The sequence below is a fragment of the Rana temporaria genome, chromosome 4, assembly GCF_905171775.1.
Source record: "Rana temporaria chromosome 4, aRanTem1.1, whole genome shotgun sequence".
Classification (NCBI taxonomy): domain Eukaryota; kingdom Metazoa; phylum Chordata; class Amphibia; order Anura; family Ranidae; genus Rana; species Rana temporaria.
The window spans coordinates 341,892,092-341,908,427 of NC_053492.1; the positions used below are offsets into that span (position 1 = coordinate 341,892,092).

A 16,336-nucleotide genomic window follows, 5' to 3' on the forward strand; every position below is an offset into this window, starting at 1 on the left:
CACGACTTTCCGAAAGAAGCCGAACGTCGCTGCGCAGGTGCCGTATAGAGCCGACTCTATACGGCGCCTGCGCAATGACGTTCGGCTTCTGTCGGAAAGTCGTGACGTCACGTATGCGCCCGTCCGAGGAACGTCAATCAACTAGGAACGCCCACCGCCAAGGGACGAGACGCCGAGATCTCGGTATGTACGAAAAAAAAAAAAAAAAAGCCAGCCTACCCGCAGTGTAACGGGTCTTACGAATCTATTGTTAGAAATGTGTTTTAGGGGGAACCACCGCTTTAAAGGATCACTAAAGGAAAATATTTTTTTAGCTAAATAGCTTCCTTTACCTTACTGCAGTCCTGGTTTCATGTCCTCATTGTTCGTTTTTGCTTTGAAGTAGCTGTAATTCTGCTCTGATGTCCACACTTCCTGCTTGTCTGGCTCCTTATGAAAAATCTCATGGCAGCTTTTCACTGTGGTCCAAGCTGTGTGTCTAAAACTCCTCAGAACCAATCAGATTCATTTTAAAAACAAAACACTGCCCTGGATTTGTTTGTTTGTTTTTGTTCTGTGTCTCTCTCTACTTCACAGAAACATGAAACCAGTTTAAAAACGAAAGTGAAACTGCAGGTACATTATATGATTGATTTTTATCTATTTTTAATCATTTTTAAAAGGAATCAGTTAACTTTTATGTCTCTATACCCTGTAAACAGTAATTTCAGCAAATTTTTTTTTTCCTTTAGTGACCCTTTAATATATAGAACTACTAAGTAATAAATATACTAAGTATGTGTATAAATTAGGGGGCACGTTTTGTTGTGCCCATCAGAGTGCCCCTAATTATAAAATGTGCCCATCGGAGTGTCCCTTAACATAAAACCTGATGTAAAGGGGCACTGTGATGGGGACACCTGATGTACTGTAAATTAGCACTGTGATGGGGACCCCTGATTTAAAGGAGAGCTGTGATGGGGACACCTGATATAAAGGGGCACTGTGATGGGGACACCTGATATAAAGGGGCACTGTGATGGGGACACCGGATGTAAAAGAGCGCTGTTATGGGGACACCTGATGTAAAGGGGCACTGTGATGGGAACACATGATGTAAAGAAGCACTGTGATGGGGACAAGTGGGGACTTGAGATTCGGAGCTTGGCCCAAAGAAAATTTTAGTGACCGGACCTCCTTGAATTTTAATTCAAGACCCCTGCCTTAGAGGGTAATCTGAATGTGGAGCGCACTGCTTCAGTATAATATTGCACCTGTAATTTTAGCACCTGTAATTTTAGCACCTGAGATGCAGAAAAAGGTTCCTCTGATAGTTCTGATCCCTCCGAGTCCTCATCCCCTGATGGGGCCTCGTCCTCCTCAGATCTTTTTGTAAGGAGATCTAACACAACAGGAGGAGATCTGCTTCACTTTTTGTCCCTTTCTGTGGACTTTGTGATTAATGCAGTGATTCTCCCTTCTAAATTGTTTAGGGCTGTTGCCAAAGTGTCTTCAGTGACATATGCAGGCACCAGCACCACAGGAGAGGCTGCAACTCCTGATGGAGGTAATGGCTCATCCTGTATAAATACTTCAGGTATTACAGGAGATGAGGGTACCGAGCAGGCGTGGCTAGAGCCTCCTGTCTTTTGCCGGCGATGCTTTTCTCCTTTTCCCAGAGCCTCTTCTTTGGGAAGACATAATGCTAAGCAAAGCCAAGGTACCAACAAATGCATATACTACTGTGCTAGTTTAGCAATCTACATATAAATATGCAACTAATAACACACAGTTTCATGCCAGAGTGGGTGTCTTATCCTTTGGGAGTGCTCAGCCAACCACATGGAGATCTTACGTGACCTTAAATGCTGCTGTGTCCCTTGCAGGGAAGCTCCAGACATGTGAGGTTTGTTCCTTCCTGTCGGACCGCCATTAAAAGCGTGCATGTCCCCGTGCCTATTTAGGCCCGTTCTCCCACTGAGATCATCATAAGGCGCGCCCCCATCCTAGGGGCAACCTCCGCACCCCTGTGCGGTTCATGGCATTCTCCTGTGTTTAGAGATCCTCCAGCTTTCTCTGGAAGAAGGAGGAGGGCAATGCAGAGCCTGCAGCAGAAGGAGTGTGCTTGCCGTATGGACTGACGCTGCTTTGGAACTTGGTGAGTCATAACTCAGCTCTTTACTCCCCCCCAGTGGCGGCTTCAAAAATGACACCCACTCTAAATAGGAAAGGTAATTAAAGCGGAGTTCCGGCCACAAATTTTAAAATAAAAACTTTTTAAATATGAAAACCCCTGTAATACACAAGCTTAATGTATTCTACTACAGTTAGTCTGTAAACTAAGGTCCGTTTTGTTAGGTTGTTACAGCATTTAGACACTTTATAAAACAGAAATTGACTGGGGCCATCTTAAGTGTGGGCATCATGAAGCCAGACTGTATGACTTCCTGGATTTCAGCCTTCCAGATCTCGCACACGCTCAGTGCTGCACAAGTCTTTTAGACTCTTCTGATGGAATGCTGCCACATTTTGACTTTATTGATAGGACATTATTGCTTTTAGACTCTACTGATGAGACGCGGTCACATTTTGAATCCTTTTGAAGTAAAGCTGTCACATTTAAATGACATTATCAAGTCAAATGTAACAACACTTTAAAAGTATTTATGTGAATACTAAGCAGCCACAATCATATCGTAAAGACTTTATGAATCAATGTGCAGTGGAGGTGCAAGGTTTTTTTATTTTCCTGTGATGGCACAAACTTTACCAAGCATCTTCTCCCTACCATCAGCCTTGGGGGCGATGTGCAGCTTCCCTGTAGCAGCAGCAGACACCGGGGGTGCTTCGCACAAGACTGATGGTGTGTTGGGAGTGAAGACAGCGGTGCCTTGTGTAAGAATGTGAATGAATGAAGTGTTGCTGGGCAGGTCTCTGTGTATAAGGGCATGGATGACGGAGCTGGTGCTGTGCAGGTCTCTGTGTATAAGGGCATGGATGACGGAGCTGGTGCTGTGCAGGTCTCTGTGTATAAGGGCATGGATGACGGAGCTGGTGCTGTGCAGGTCTCTGTGTATAAGGGCATGGATGACGGAGCTGGTGCTGTGCAGGTCTCTGTGTATAAGGGCATGGATGACGGAGCTGGTGCTGTGCAGGTCTCTGTGTATAATGGCATGGATGACGGAGCTGGTGCTGTGCAGGTCTCTGTGTATAAGGGCATGGATGACGGAGCTGGTGCTGTGCAGGTCTCTGTGTATAAGGGCATGGATGATGGAGCTGGTGCTGTGCAGGTCTCTGTGTATAAGGGCATGGATGACGGAGCTGGTGCTGTGCAGGTCTCTGTGTATAAGGGCATGGATGACGGAGCTGGTGCTGTGCAGGTCTCTGTGTATAATGGCATGGATGACGGAGCTGGTGCTGTGCAGGTCTCTGTGTATAAGGGCATGGATGACGGAGCTGGTGCTGTGCAGGTCTCTGTGTATAAGGGCATGGATGATGGAGCTGGTGCTGTGCAGGTCTCTGTGTATAAGGGCATGGATGACGGAGCTGGTGCTGTGCAGGTCTCTGTGTATAAGGGCATGGATGACGGAGCTGGTGCTGTGCAGGTCTCTGTGTATAATGGCATGGATGACGGAGCTGGTGCTGTGCAGGTCTCTGTGTATAAGGGCATGGATGATGGAGCTGGTGCTGTGCAGGTCTCTGTGTATAAGGGCATGGATGATGGAGCTGGTGCTGTGCAGGTCTCTGTGTATAAGGGCATGGATGACGGAGCTGGTGCTGTGCAGGTCTCTGTGTATAATGGCATGGATGACGGAGCTGGTGCTGGGCAGGTCTCTGTGTATAAGGGCATGGATGACGGAGCTGGTGCTGTGCAGGTCTCTGTGTATAAGGGCATGGATGATGGAGCTGGTGCTGTGCAGGTCTCTGTGTATAAGGGCATGGATGACGGAGCTGGTGCTGTGCAGGTCTCTGTGTATAAGGGCATGGATGACGGAACTGGTGCTGTGCAGGTCTCTGTGTATAATGGCATGGATGATGGAGCTGGTGCTGTGCAGGTCTCTGTGTATAAGGGCATGGATGGATGACGGAGCTGGTGCTGTGCAGGTCTCTGTGTATAAGGGCATGGATGGATGACGGAGCTGGTGCTGGTCTCTGGATAAAGGGGGATGGATGGTGAAACTGATGCTGTGTCTGGATCTCTGAAGGCATCAGTCTCCCTGCGGTCAGACAAGGGTTAATTCCTCCTGTATCGTCCTGACTGATTCCAGCCAGGACGATAGGAAGCAGCTGTTTTTTTTTTTTTTGTGAGCGGGGGAGCGGGGGGGGGAGGGAATGTACCTGGTCACACAGACACTGGAGGAGATAGACACACACGATGCCATAGCTGAGCATCTGTGATAGAGGCAGCCTGAAAAACATCGAGCGAGTCTGCTCACACTGCACTGAAGAGGAGCCTACGATGGCATATAGCAGCAGCACTCCCCCCCTGCACCGCAGAGTCACAGCAGCCAGCTCTATATGCCATCGTAGGCTCCTCTTCAGTGCAGTGTGAGCAGACTCGCTCGATGTTTTTCAGGCTGCCTCTATCACAGATGCTCAGCTATGGCATCGTGTGTGTCTATCTCCTCCAGTGTCTGTGTGACCAGGTACATTCCCTCCCCCCCGCTCCCCCGCTCACAAAAAAAAAAAACAGCTGCTTCCTATCGTCCTGGCTGAAATCAGTCAGGACGATACAGCTATGGCTTCAGTGCACTGCGGAGTGTGAGCAGACTCGCTCGAGGTGTTTTTCAGCTGCGGCCGAAGTCCCGCGATACTTCAGCCCAGCCTCCTGGGATCGAGGAAAAACATCTCCCAGGAGGCATACATAGCAGCGCTGCCGCCGCGGCGGGAGTAATAAACTCACGGCAAGAACACAGTGAGTTTTCAAATAAAAAAAAAAAAACATGCCAAATGTAATTAAGGGGGCAGTGTTAAATAGAATGATATAAACTTGAAAAAAAGGGTGGAGCTCCGCTTTAAGTTTAAACTTCTGTCCTTTTCCTAGACTTACCTTGTCCCCGCCGCATGTTTTCTGCCAGGCAGATACCAATCTTCCTCCATCACGGCGGGGTCTGTGTGCCAATCTTCAGGGGTATGGGTTCCTACTTAAAGGAGGCCTCTTCCCTGGGCCTTGTAAAAGACTCTAACCAGGACTTTTAGCGTATAGAGCAAAAGTGCTGGACCCCAGAGCCCAGTCCTCCGGAGAGAGACATTACAGGTGACACCTCGTCCATGAGGTCCGGATACTGTCCAGTTTTGGCGTAATATAATTAAACGTCTTGGATGGATCCACAGAGTAGCTCTCTACCCTCATAGGGCTTCTTAGGCAGAGCTTTCTTCAGCACATTTTCCTTGCGTCCAACACGTTAGACACTGGCGAAAAAACTAAGGTACTTCCCTGATGGGAGGGGTTATATGGAGGGGAACTGTCTTTGATTGGTGGTGCCAGTGTCCAATCACCTCTGGTCACCATACAACCCATTATGTAATTATTTAAGGCTCTGTGTCCCATGTTGTACGAGAAAGAAAACAGGTAGCTGAGGCTGATACAGGTGGTAAGAGGGGTGGCTCACTAACAGGTGACATAGAAGTAGGCCCTTTACAGTCCTGTGAGAGTAGTTCTGGGGGTGGTAAAAAGAAATGCAGGACCCCAAGGCCGAAGGGTAGGTAGAAGGACCACTGGGATTCCAATAAAGGTTAAGAAGAAGTGCTTTTGTGGAAGCACGCTCAGAAAAAAGTTTTCCTTTAAGAAGAAGAGAAGTAAAGTCAGACAGGTGTGGACCGCTGTGGGTGATAGTAGGCACAGAGGTGCCAAAAAGTGGGAGTGATGTGTGTCTCCCTCTGGTGCGAAACAGGGGGGGGGGGGGGGTGTGGCAGCGTGAGGTCATGCCATTGTGGAAAAGGGTAATCTGGGCCAGGTTTTGAAAATAACTGCACACTGATGGTACAAGTGTGTGCTGGGTTCTTGGAATAGTCAGGATTAGAGTTCAGGGCTCCACCCTCCTGCAAGTTAGTACAAGGTGGCAGAGAGATACATGTCTGCACTGTGCTGTCCAGGGCAGGACAGACAAAGGCCTTAGCCTGAGGGAGTCAGAGCAGCAGGGAGCTGCATTAAAGACACAGCTGACCGAGGTACAGTGTTTGTGTACAAGCACTGGGATGTGTGTTAAATGGTCTGGAGGACCAACACATGAGCTACAGTAAAGCTGCAAAGAGAGCCAGAAAGGCTGAATATTTTTGCGTATTGATGGTGGAACCCCATGTGTGGGAAACTATTAGTTTGTGAACTTTTTTTGTTTTAATAAAATCGGGCAGAAAAAGCCTTGAAAAGGCACATCTGGCATGCTCTGAACTCACTGGCAAGTGTTACACATGAGCTAAGCAATCCCCAAGTTGTCACAGTATATACAAACAAATTAACCAATAAAGTGTATGTCAAGAAAGAAACTTTGTTATCTAGTTCTGGATATAGAGGGCAAGAAATAGAACCTGATGAGTTATAATGTTTTTTCTGCAATCTGGAGCTCTGTTAGAGAGATTTCCCCTAACTTCCTTTCCTGCTGTGGATGGTCTCACCAGACAGGAAGTGAGGGAAAATCTAGAACATCAATGCAGGCAGAAATAAAAAGTTTGTCAGGGGTTCTAGACTTCTACTACTCTATTCAATAAAATAATTGACCATTGTAGAATTGTTCTAAGTCATATGCTACTTTAAAAAACATTTGTAAATTGATTATACCTGGTAGGTTGAAAGTCCACTGCTAATGATGTTATTCTATACAATTGTGTTACAGCACTAACGATGTAAGTCTGGATAGAGGCACTAGTGAAAGTGGACAGGCCCAATTAACAGCTGATTACTCTAGTTTGGATAGAAGCACCACTGAAAATGGACTGCAACAATCAACTGCTGCATCCGAGGTATTTTTAAGACAATAAGAGGAATAAGAGAATGCTTTAACAGGATACTGTTTTTTTTATTAAACTAGAATATTTTGTCATTTCTACTGCACATATATTTTGGGTTGAGTTACTAAAGGAGTAGGGGCTGTTAACTGACCTTCGTGAATAAGGTAAATTAGAGTTCACTTCAATCATCTGATCATGTAGTAGCAATATTCCAGTTTTCTTTTCCTGATTTCTTCTGCACATGATTGTTTTTTAAACATTAGCTCAGCTTCACCATTTTTATTCTGTAAAATTAACACTTTGGTGTCATTGTATTTTACTAAAATGCTGGCTGTTTTTTGTTGCATTGCAGACCAATATTTATTTTTAGATTTAAAATGGAGTAAAACAGAATAACTACCAAATTCCAAACAAGGAAATATTTCACTATCTTCAGATTAAACATTTTTACTCATCTCACTTCAAGGTAGATGATGTTCCAAACACTACCTTGTATAAACAGATCTGCCTTAAAAACCATAGAGGCATAGGCCTCATCTCTGAGGTATATGTGTATCTCTGTAACCTAAATCCCCAGGATAAAATCTTATATATGTCAAAATGGGAATCTAAATGTTCTTTAGACTCTGATGTCATGGAGTGGGATGAATGTGTGGATAACTTAAGGAAATGCGTCGGGTCTCTTACCATCCGGGAAACGGCCAATAAACTTTTCACTAGTGGGTACCTGACCCCAGTTAATTTACATTTTATATTTCCGACAGTATCTCCTCTATGTTTTAGAGGTTGTCCAGTACCAGGCACGTTTCTCTATTTGTTTTGGGAATGTGACCATATTACTCCAGTTTGGAGGAAACTAACAACCTTTGCATCTTCCTTTGCAGGTACCCAGATTACCCCCATGTACTGCTTTTTATTTGCCCCTATTTTAGAGGTTCCCACTTTACAGATGAGTTTGATCCATACAATCTGTGTCTGTATCCAATGGGTAGTCGCATTACACTGGAAAACTTCCTAATTTCCAGTCTCCCAAGTTAAATTGCGAGTGGAATCTGTAGAGTAGAAAAAATATATCACACACTGTACCACGCTATGACAAAAAGCAGAACCCTTTGATAACTGTAATATTTTTTCTTGAATTATTCCTGGTATTTAGTACCGACTATTTGTCAGTTCTCTGATGCTCTTTCTTTTTGTTTTACTTGCAAATTATTGTATTATCAGCAGCTTCACTTTGAAGATGGTCTGTACCATTCTCCCCATTGCACTCACATGTATATCTTGATTGTGTAATTTTATGCTACCTTCTTAACTATGTCCCACTCAAGTTTTGTCTATTTGATACGCGATGCTCTTATTTCTGTACCACATTTTTTGTTATCCTTTTAATAAAAAAGTTTGTAAACAAAAAAATATTTAATGGAGGAAACGTCACACAGTTAACATTAATGTATCACACAACTCACAAGTTTCTACTCCAATTTCCCTTCACAGATGAAAAAAATAGCCAGCTCTCTGTATCAATGTTGGTATAAAATCAATCTTTATTGGGACTTTAAACCAAATACCCTGTGCAATGCATTTTAAAATGACAAGCTTTTTTTTTTTTATGATAGCACAGAGCGTATAAAAGCATAAAATATTTATATACTAAGGTTACATTTACACGGGTGATTGATGCCATACAGTGGATTCTATGACTGTTTGCATGTACGTATCTGCACGCACAGTGGCTACCTGCAGTTAGGCACAGATGTCAGACCCTGGATCATCCTTTACCTGCGTGGATAAATGAAAATTATTATGCCCATACAATAGGAATTGGACACGATTCTGGATTTCCTATACAGGTGGTATAACACTTGGTCAATATGTATTCCAGTTTAAAATTATAGTACCTTATAGTATCTACGGATGGAGGTGACCTTGTTCAGGATTTAACAGGTTAAAGTGACACTGGTGCTAAAAAGAAATGGTGTTAATTAAAATATTCTCAGTAAAGAAGAAAGCAAGGCTTCGTCAACACAGGATGTACTTTACCGTATGCCCATGCGAGGCCGTGCTTACCTGCATAGGGATGCACAGGTGTTCTGTGCATCCCTATGCAGGCAGTCTCACTGATGTCAATTTGGACACAGTGGCTGCACGGACTCAGCCTATATGACATCTGTGTGGGGCATGTGCATGTCCCAGAACTTGCACCCTCACCCACATGGATGTCATGTTGGGACACGGCGGCTGTGTCACAATTGACAGAAATGGGACTGTGCCTGCAAGGGGATGCACAGGACACCTGTGCATCCCTGTGTGAATAAACACCATCCTGCACAGGTGTACAGTATAGTACGTGCTGTAAACAAGCCCTTTAGGTTTTCCTCTACCACCGATTTTTTTTTTTTTTTCATCATCTGAGGAGCATTGAGCAGCACAGGTATCAAGAGTTATTATTTTATTTTTACATGGAATACTTTAATACTTAATTTTTAGTGACAGAGTTGCTTTAAGGTAAATGTCAGTGAGTGATTACTATGTTTCCAGCTGTTGTATGCTAGGTTTTTAAACTGGTTGCCACTGGATCATTAATGTGAGGTCAACTGCTCCCCCTTAGGCTGCCTGGCAAAAACTATCCTTGCTATTGCAGGGGTGAACCATTCAACTGGGAGCACATGTGGTTGTGGCACACTTGTGCTGGGTTTAAGGGATTAAAAAATGCAGTGAGGTGGTAATATAATGCCTTCTAACTCCCTGTCAAATTACCTCTAAAGAGCAATCCAAATCTGGACTGCTTTTCTGAGGGCCTTGCATGTGTAAACAAGCCCACAATGCTGGTGTTTTTAAAAGCACTGTTTTGCTTTAAAAAGGATGTGCTGTCTGAAACGCATTGCGTTTATTTCAGATTCTCAGTAAAAATTGATTTTAAACCAAATTGCATAAAAATGTTGGAATACCTTTTTGTTTTAGTTAATGTATATTTTTCTCATCCCATGGAGCTGAAGAGCCACCAAAGATCTGTGATTTTGACTAGAGCATATTTAAACTTGACAACTTGGCATACATGTACTGTATATAGCAATAGCCTCAAAACAGTAAGTTTATTTCTCTTTCGTTCATGAACAGACACAGCCTTAATCTTGACTTAGTGGGTATTAGCCTTCTTTAGGAGTTGACTAGGCAGAAACGAATATAAAAGGTTAACTTATCATACACCCTATAGCCCTGCCCACGGGGCAGGCCCTCTGGGTATAACCCCTCTCTCTGCATCTCGCAGATCAGTTTTTTTCTGCCTAGTTTCAGGAGAAGACATGGCTCCCTTCAGGCCCATGGCTTGAAGGCTGTTAGTTCAAGATTCTGGATTTTTTTTTCCTGCGATCTTCGATCAACTGCCGACTGGGTGATAGGCTGGATCCTAGATCCTTGTGTTCTTCCCAGTTTCGGCCATCGAGCGTGTGCCGACCGTAGCTGCGCGCTGTGTCGTCCACGACATGCCCGTCGCTCTATGGGTGGCCGGTGAGCTATACGCTCCAGGGCTTGCATAAAGACCGGTCTATAGGGCCGAGTCGCAGTAGCCTGGCCGACAGTCATCTCCGTTACCATGCAGAAGATGCACTGTCCAGGATGCTCCATCATAAAACCACAGGAGCGTAAATACTACTACCTTGCTTCGGCAAGAAAACAGAGCTGGGCATCCCTGGAGAGGTGAGTAAAGGGCTCTATATTTCCCTTCTCCCCTCCTTCCCCTTCCCTCCTCCCTAGACTGCTTAGGTGGAGGTTGCCCTAGGGAGCTCCACCTAAGAACCAATATAAAGTATAAGTGCATAGATATTGCTTACTTGTGTCAGCTGCTGCTTCCCTCTTTCAATGTAGAGAGCTGCATAAGAGATTCTGCTGCTGTGTGTCTGTTTGTTCTGTGACCATGCTGGATTGTTTGTATACCTGGTGGCCATTTTCTTGTAGCCACTGTTGGCCTCTACTCAGAGCTCGGCGGCAATACTTCTGGGGTCTATTTGCACTACGGCGGCCATTTTCTTGTAGCCGCCCAGCGCTGGAGGTGTTGCTCTCACGGCGTCCAAGGGGGGCTTTACCGCAGCTCCCGGCTGCTCGGTGACCTGCGCGGTGCGCCCCAAGAAGGGCAATTAGAACGGCTATCCTCCGGCAGCATTTCCCCATGAAACTGGGGCCTCTAATGTCCCGCTCGGCGGCCATTTTTTTGTAGCCCATGCAAGTATTACAGCACTGGCGGCCATGCTTTTGGGGCCTCAGTATGCTTGACCTCTAGCGCCTGAGCGGCAGCCATCTTATAAATCAGCAGCCGAACAGACACACGCTGCTGACTAGCAAACAAGCTGATAAGGACAGCAGCCTTGTAGATAGCAGCCATTCAACAGACTGACAGTTATATTCAGCGGACAAGAAGCAGCTCAGCTAAATGGCACTGCACTGCTGGTTCCAGGGTGGTGAGTCCTCTGGGGGGGTACCTCTCATCTCTGCTTCAGTTAGGAGGGTGGGTTGTCCACCTTGCTTGGAATCCCTGTGTCAAGTGTGTGGGCAACATGGCGTCAGAAACAGACGTTTCTTTCCCTGAAACACCTGAGCTGGCAATTAATGCCCCTGTACCCGATATATCGGTGGGCGCTATGTCGGCAATCGTAGACGCCTTCATTGTCAAGGTGCAATCAGCGCGTGGAAGAACGGGGGCTAGAAAGCGCCCCCTCCCCCCGCCATCTTCTGGGGACAACTCAGATACTGAGCCAGGTCTAGCTACCACTCAGGACCCTGACTCTGAAGTATCTGACGGTGCAGACCTAGAGCGGCCAGACAGTGAGGATGACTCTGGACCCAGGTCAGCTCATGAGAAGGCTCTGGTGAGTGACCTTATCACCGCAGTGCGACCCGGTGGATATTTCGGGTTCCCGACCGGTGGGTTTGCGAGGTAGTCTCATCAGGGTACAAGATAGAGCTCCTATCTTGCCCACTTAACAGATTTTTTCCCTCCAACCTCCAGCTACTACCGGCTCGTCGGGAAGCCCTAGATGGGGCAGTTCAAGACCTGCTGGAACGTGGGGTGGTTATTCCTGTCCCAGTACAGGATAGGTTTCAGGGTTTTTTTTTTTGTTTAATCTCTTCTTTATTACATTTTTCTTTACATATAACATTTAACATGTCTTGATACTTAAAAGGCAGCTCGAGACTACCTTCCTTTACTATATGGTGGTTTCCAGTCCCCCCCCCCCCAAAAAAAAATGGGGGTGGGGGGAGAATGCGAAAAGGCGTTTGTGACTATAAAGAATGTATTAATATATGTGTATTCCTAGTGTTATATACTTGTGATATTTATTATGTTTCCTCTGTGCCTTCTTATATTTATTTATCTGTGATAAATAAATACCAAAGAAGGAGGGCGTTCTTCCTATCCTGGACCTCAGGGCCCTCAATTGCTTTGTGAAGGTACAAGGATTCCGGATGGCATCAATCTGCTCTGTCGTTACTACCCTCCAGCGGGGGGACTTTCTGGCATCCTTGGACATCAGGGATGCCTATCTACATGTCCCCATTTGCACAAAGCATCAGAAACTTCTGCGCTTTGCGGTCGGAAGACCACTATCAGTTTGTGGCTCTCCCCTTTGGCCTGGCATCGGCACCAAGGTTCTTCACCAAGGTGCTTGCCCCAATTCTCTCCCTAAGACAACGTAGCATCGTTATCGTGGGCTACTTGGACAACCTGCTTCTGAGGGCTCCTTCAGCCTCAGAATTAGAGGAGAGCGTGTCTATAACATGTCAGACCCTCAGACATTTTGGGTGGCTTCTGAACATTCAGAAATCAGTAATGATACTAACTCAACGCCTAGTGTATCTGGGATTGATCCTAGACTCCTCAGAGGCAAGGGTGTTCTTCCCTGTGGAAAAATTGCAGACCCTTCGGACTGCGGTGCTGCAGTTGACGTCCCAGAAATGGTCGTCACTCCCTTTCTGCATGCGAGTCCTGGGCCTCATGGTGGCCTCCTTCGAGGCGGTACTATATGCGCAATCTCACATGCGAGTATTACAGAAGGAAATTTTGTCCGGGTGGGACAAGTGCCCATCATCTCTGGATTACCAGATCCGGGTGAGCCACCTGGTCAGGGCCTCCCTGGTTTGGTGGCTGACCTCACCGGCACTTCTGTCCGGGAAGTCATTCCTTCCTTATCACTGGCAGTCATCACGATGGACGCCAGCCTTATCGGGTGGGGGGGTCCAGTCTGCCCAGGGTCACTGGTTCCCGGAGGATTCCCACCTGCCGATCAATGTCCTGGAACTTTGGGCGATCAGGCTGTGCCTCGCCGCATGGTCTCAGAGACTACAGGGGCGTCCAGTCAGAATCCAGTCGGACAACTCCACGGCGGTGGCATATGTCAACCATCAAGGAGGAACAAGAAGCTCGTCTGCAGCGTCAAAAGCCGCGCACATTCTAAGGTGGGCAGAAAGGAGCATACCAGCACTGTCGGCCATATACATTCCGGGTGTGGAAAACTGGCAGGCGGACCACCTGAGTCGCCAGTCATTGGACCAAGGAGAATGGTCTCTGCACCCGGAGGTGTTTCAGCTCCTTTGCCAGAGATGGGGCACGCCAGACGTAGATCTCCTAGCGTCTCGACTCAATCGGAAGGTATTGAGGTTTGTGGCCAGGTCGATGGACCCATGGACAGACGCCACAGATGCGTTAGTGGCGCCGTGGAGTCAGTATCGGCTAATCTATGCCTTCCCTCCTCTAAAGCTCCTGCCTCTTCTACTTCGCAGAGTAGAGGCAGAAGGGATTCCAATGATCCTAATTGCATTGGATTGGCCTCGGCGCCCTTGGTACGCCAGTCTAGTGCGGCTAGTAGCATACGTTCCTTGGCGTCTACCGCAGAGAAAGGACCTGTTGTCACAAGGTCCCATACTGCATCCTACTTTACAGTCGCTGGCTTTAACGGCATGGCTACTAAGAGACCGGGGCCTATCGGATTCGGTAATTTCTACCATGAGAAGGGCTAGGAAGTTATCCTCTAGAACAGGGATATGCAATTAGCGGACCTCCAGCTGTTGCAAAACTACAAGTCCCATCATGCCTCTGCCTCTGGGTGTCATGTTTGTGGCTGTCAGAGTCTTGCTATGCCTCATGGGACTTGTAGTTTTGCAACAGCTGGAGGTCCGCTAATTGCATATCAGTGCTCTAGAAGGATTTATTATCGCACTTGGAGAGCTTACTTAGCACTTTTCAAAGAAATGAAGTGGAATCCGCAAACTTATTTTGTGTCCAGGATACTGCTGTTCTTACAGCGCGGGGTGGATCAAAAGCTTGCCTTAAGAACGATTAAGGGGAAGATATCTGCCCTGGCTGTTTTATTTCAGCGACCCCTGGCGACTCACTCTCTGGTGAGAACTTTTGTACAAGGGGTTCGGCATGTGGCCCCTCCGGTCCATCCTCCACTACCTCCGTGGGACCTAAACCTGGTTCTCTCGGTGCTTCAGAAGGCACCGTTTGAAGAAATTAGGGAGATTCTCTTATTGACACTTTCTCAGAAGGTGGCATTTTTGGTGGCGGTCACGTCAGTTAGACGAGTCTCTGAGCTGGCCGCCTTATCATGTAGGGCTCCCTACCTAATCTTCCACAAGGATAAGGTGGTGCTGCGTCCGCAGCCATCTTTTCTACCTATGTCATCTCGGCCTTCCATCTCAATGAGGACATTGTACTTCCATCCTTGTGTCCTAACCCGTCGCACCCTAGGGAGACGGTGTTGCATTCCTTGGACGTTTTCCGAGCCCTGAGAGTATATTTAGCTGCCACTGCTCCGTTCCGGAGGTCAGACTCACTGTTTTTTTCAGTGGCTGGGCCCAAGAAGGGCCTAGCGGTCTCATCGGCCACCATCTCTAGGTGGATCCGATAGACAGTAATTCAGGCTTACGCCATAAGGGGTCGGGCGCCCCCCTTTCCTCTCACGGCGCATTCGACCAGGGCAATAGGTGCCTCCTGGGCTTTCTGACATCAAGCGTCTGTTTCCCAGGTATGTAAGGCGGCGACTTGGTCGTCCGCTCACACTTTCACCAAATTCTATAAGGTTGATGTGAGTGCATCTTCGGATGCTTCTTTCGGCCTCAAAGTTTTGCAGATGGCTGTTTAGAGTTGCAACTCCTCAGTGGAGGAGCTCTGTTTTGGGGTGAAGTTTGATTTTTAGCTGTTCCCACCCCTCATTTTTTGACACTGCTTTGGGACGTCCCACTAAGTCAAGATTAAGGCCTCGTACATACGATAGGATCGCCAGAGGACAACGGTCTGAAGGACCGTTTTCATCAGTCCAAACCGATCGTGTGTAGGCCCCATAGGTTATTTAACCTTCGGTCAAAAAAATGAGAACTTGCTTTAAAATTTATCCGATGGATGCCTAACCGATAGGTCAAAACCGATCGTTAGTACGCACAACCATCGGTTAAAAATCCATGCATGCTCAGAATCAAGTCGACGCATGCTTGGAAGCATTGAACTTTGTTTTTTTCAGCATGTTGTTGTGTTTTACGTCACCGCATTCTAACACGATCGGTTAATTAACCAATGGTGTGTATGCCCGAAGGACCATCAGTCGGCTTCATCGGTTAACCGATGAGAACGGTCCTTCGGAACGTTCTCATCGGATGGACTGATCGAGTGTACGAGGCTTAAGGCTGTGTCCGTCCATGAACGAAAGAGAAAATAGGATTTTATGCTCACCGTAAAATCTCTTTCTCTGAGTTCATGGACGGACACAGCACCCTCCCCTCCTTTTTATGTTTGTACTACTTTTTGACGAACTGATTTGCGAGATGCAGAGAGAGGGGTTATACCCAGAGGGCCCGCCCCGTGAGCGGGGCTATAAGGTGTATGATAAGTTAACCTTTTATATATGTTTCTGCCTAATCAACTCCTAAAGGAAGGCTAATACCCACTAAGTCAAGATTAAGGCTGTGTCCGTCCATGAACTCAGAGAAAGAGATTTTACAGTGAGCATAAAATCCTATTTTCTTAACTTTTTAGTAGTATCTGCTTGCACGTGCGGTAACATGAGTAGGTATAGAGTTTATTTTTCTGCTATGAAATATGTGAACTATAATTATGCTATATGGTACTGTACTTGACATAGTTATTTGCTTCTTTGAATAATACCAAATATTATTTACATTGTACATTTATGGTTACAGGATGAAGTATTAGGGTATATTGGGTTATGCTGCTGCTTTCAGAAGGAGGAAAAAGTGGCATTATGATTGCAGTTTATATTTGTAAGATTAGATTAGATGTCCACCAGCCATCCCCTCCCCTTTACATTAGATGTCAAGAGCCCCACCACCATCAGAAGTTGAGTCCCCCACTCTTCCTTACATAACAGTGCACCCCCTTTATGCTGCTGCTGGAAAGAAG

General features: G+C 46.4%; 1 protein-coding gene across 2 annotated transcripts in view; it reads left to right on the forward strand.

Moving 5' to 3' along the window:
* LOC120937509 (interferon-induced, double-stranded RNA-activated protein kinase-like) overlaps positions 1-16,336 on the forward strand; it is a 349,209-nt gene that overhangs the window by 113,011 nt on the left and 219,862 nt on the right. For both annotated transcript variants that reach the window (XM_040350786.1, XM_040350787.1), the window contains exon 11: positions 6,813-6,939. In XM_040350786.1, coding sequence (XP_040206720.1) covers positions 6,813-6,939 — 127 coding nt within the window. The remainder of the gene's footprint in view (positions 1-6,812; positions 6,940-16,336) is intronic.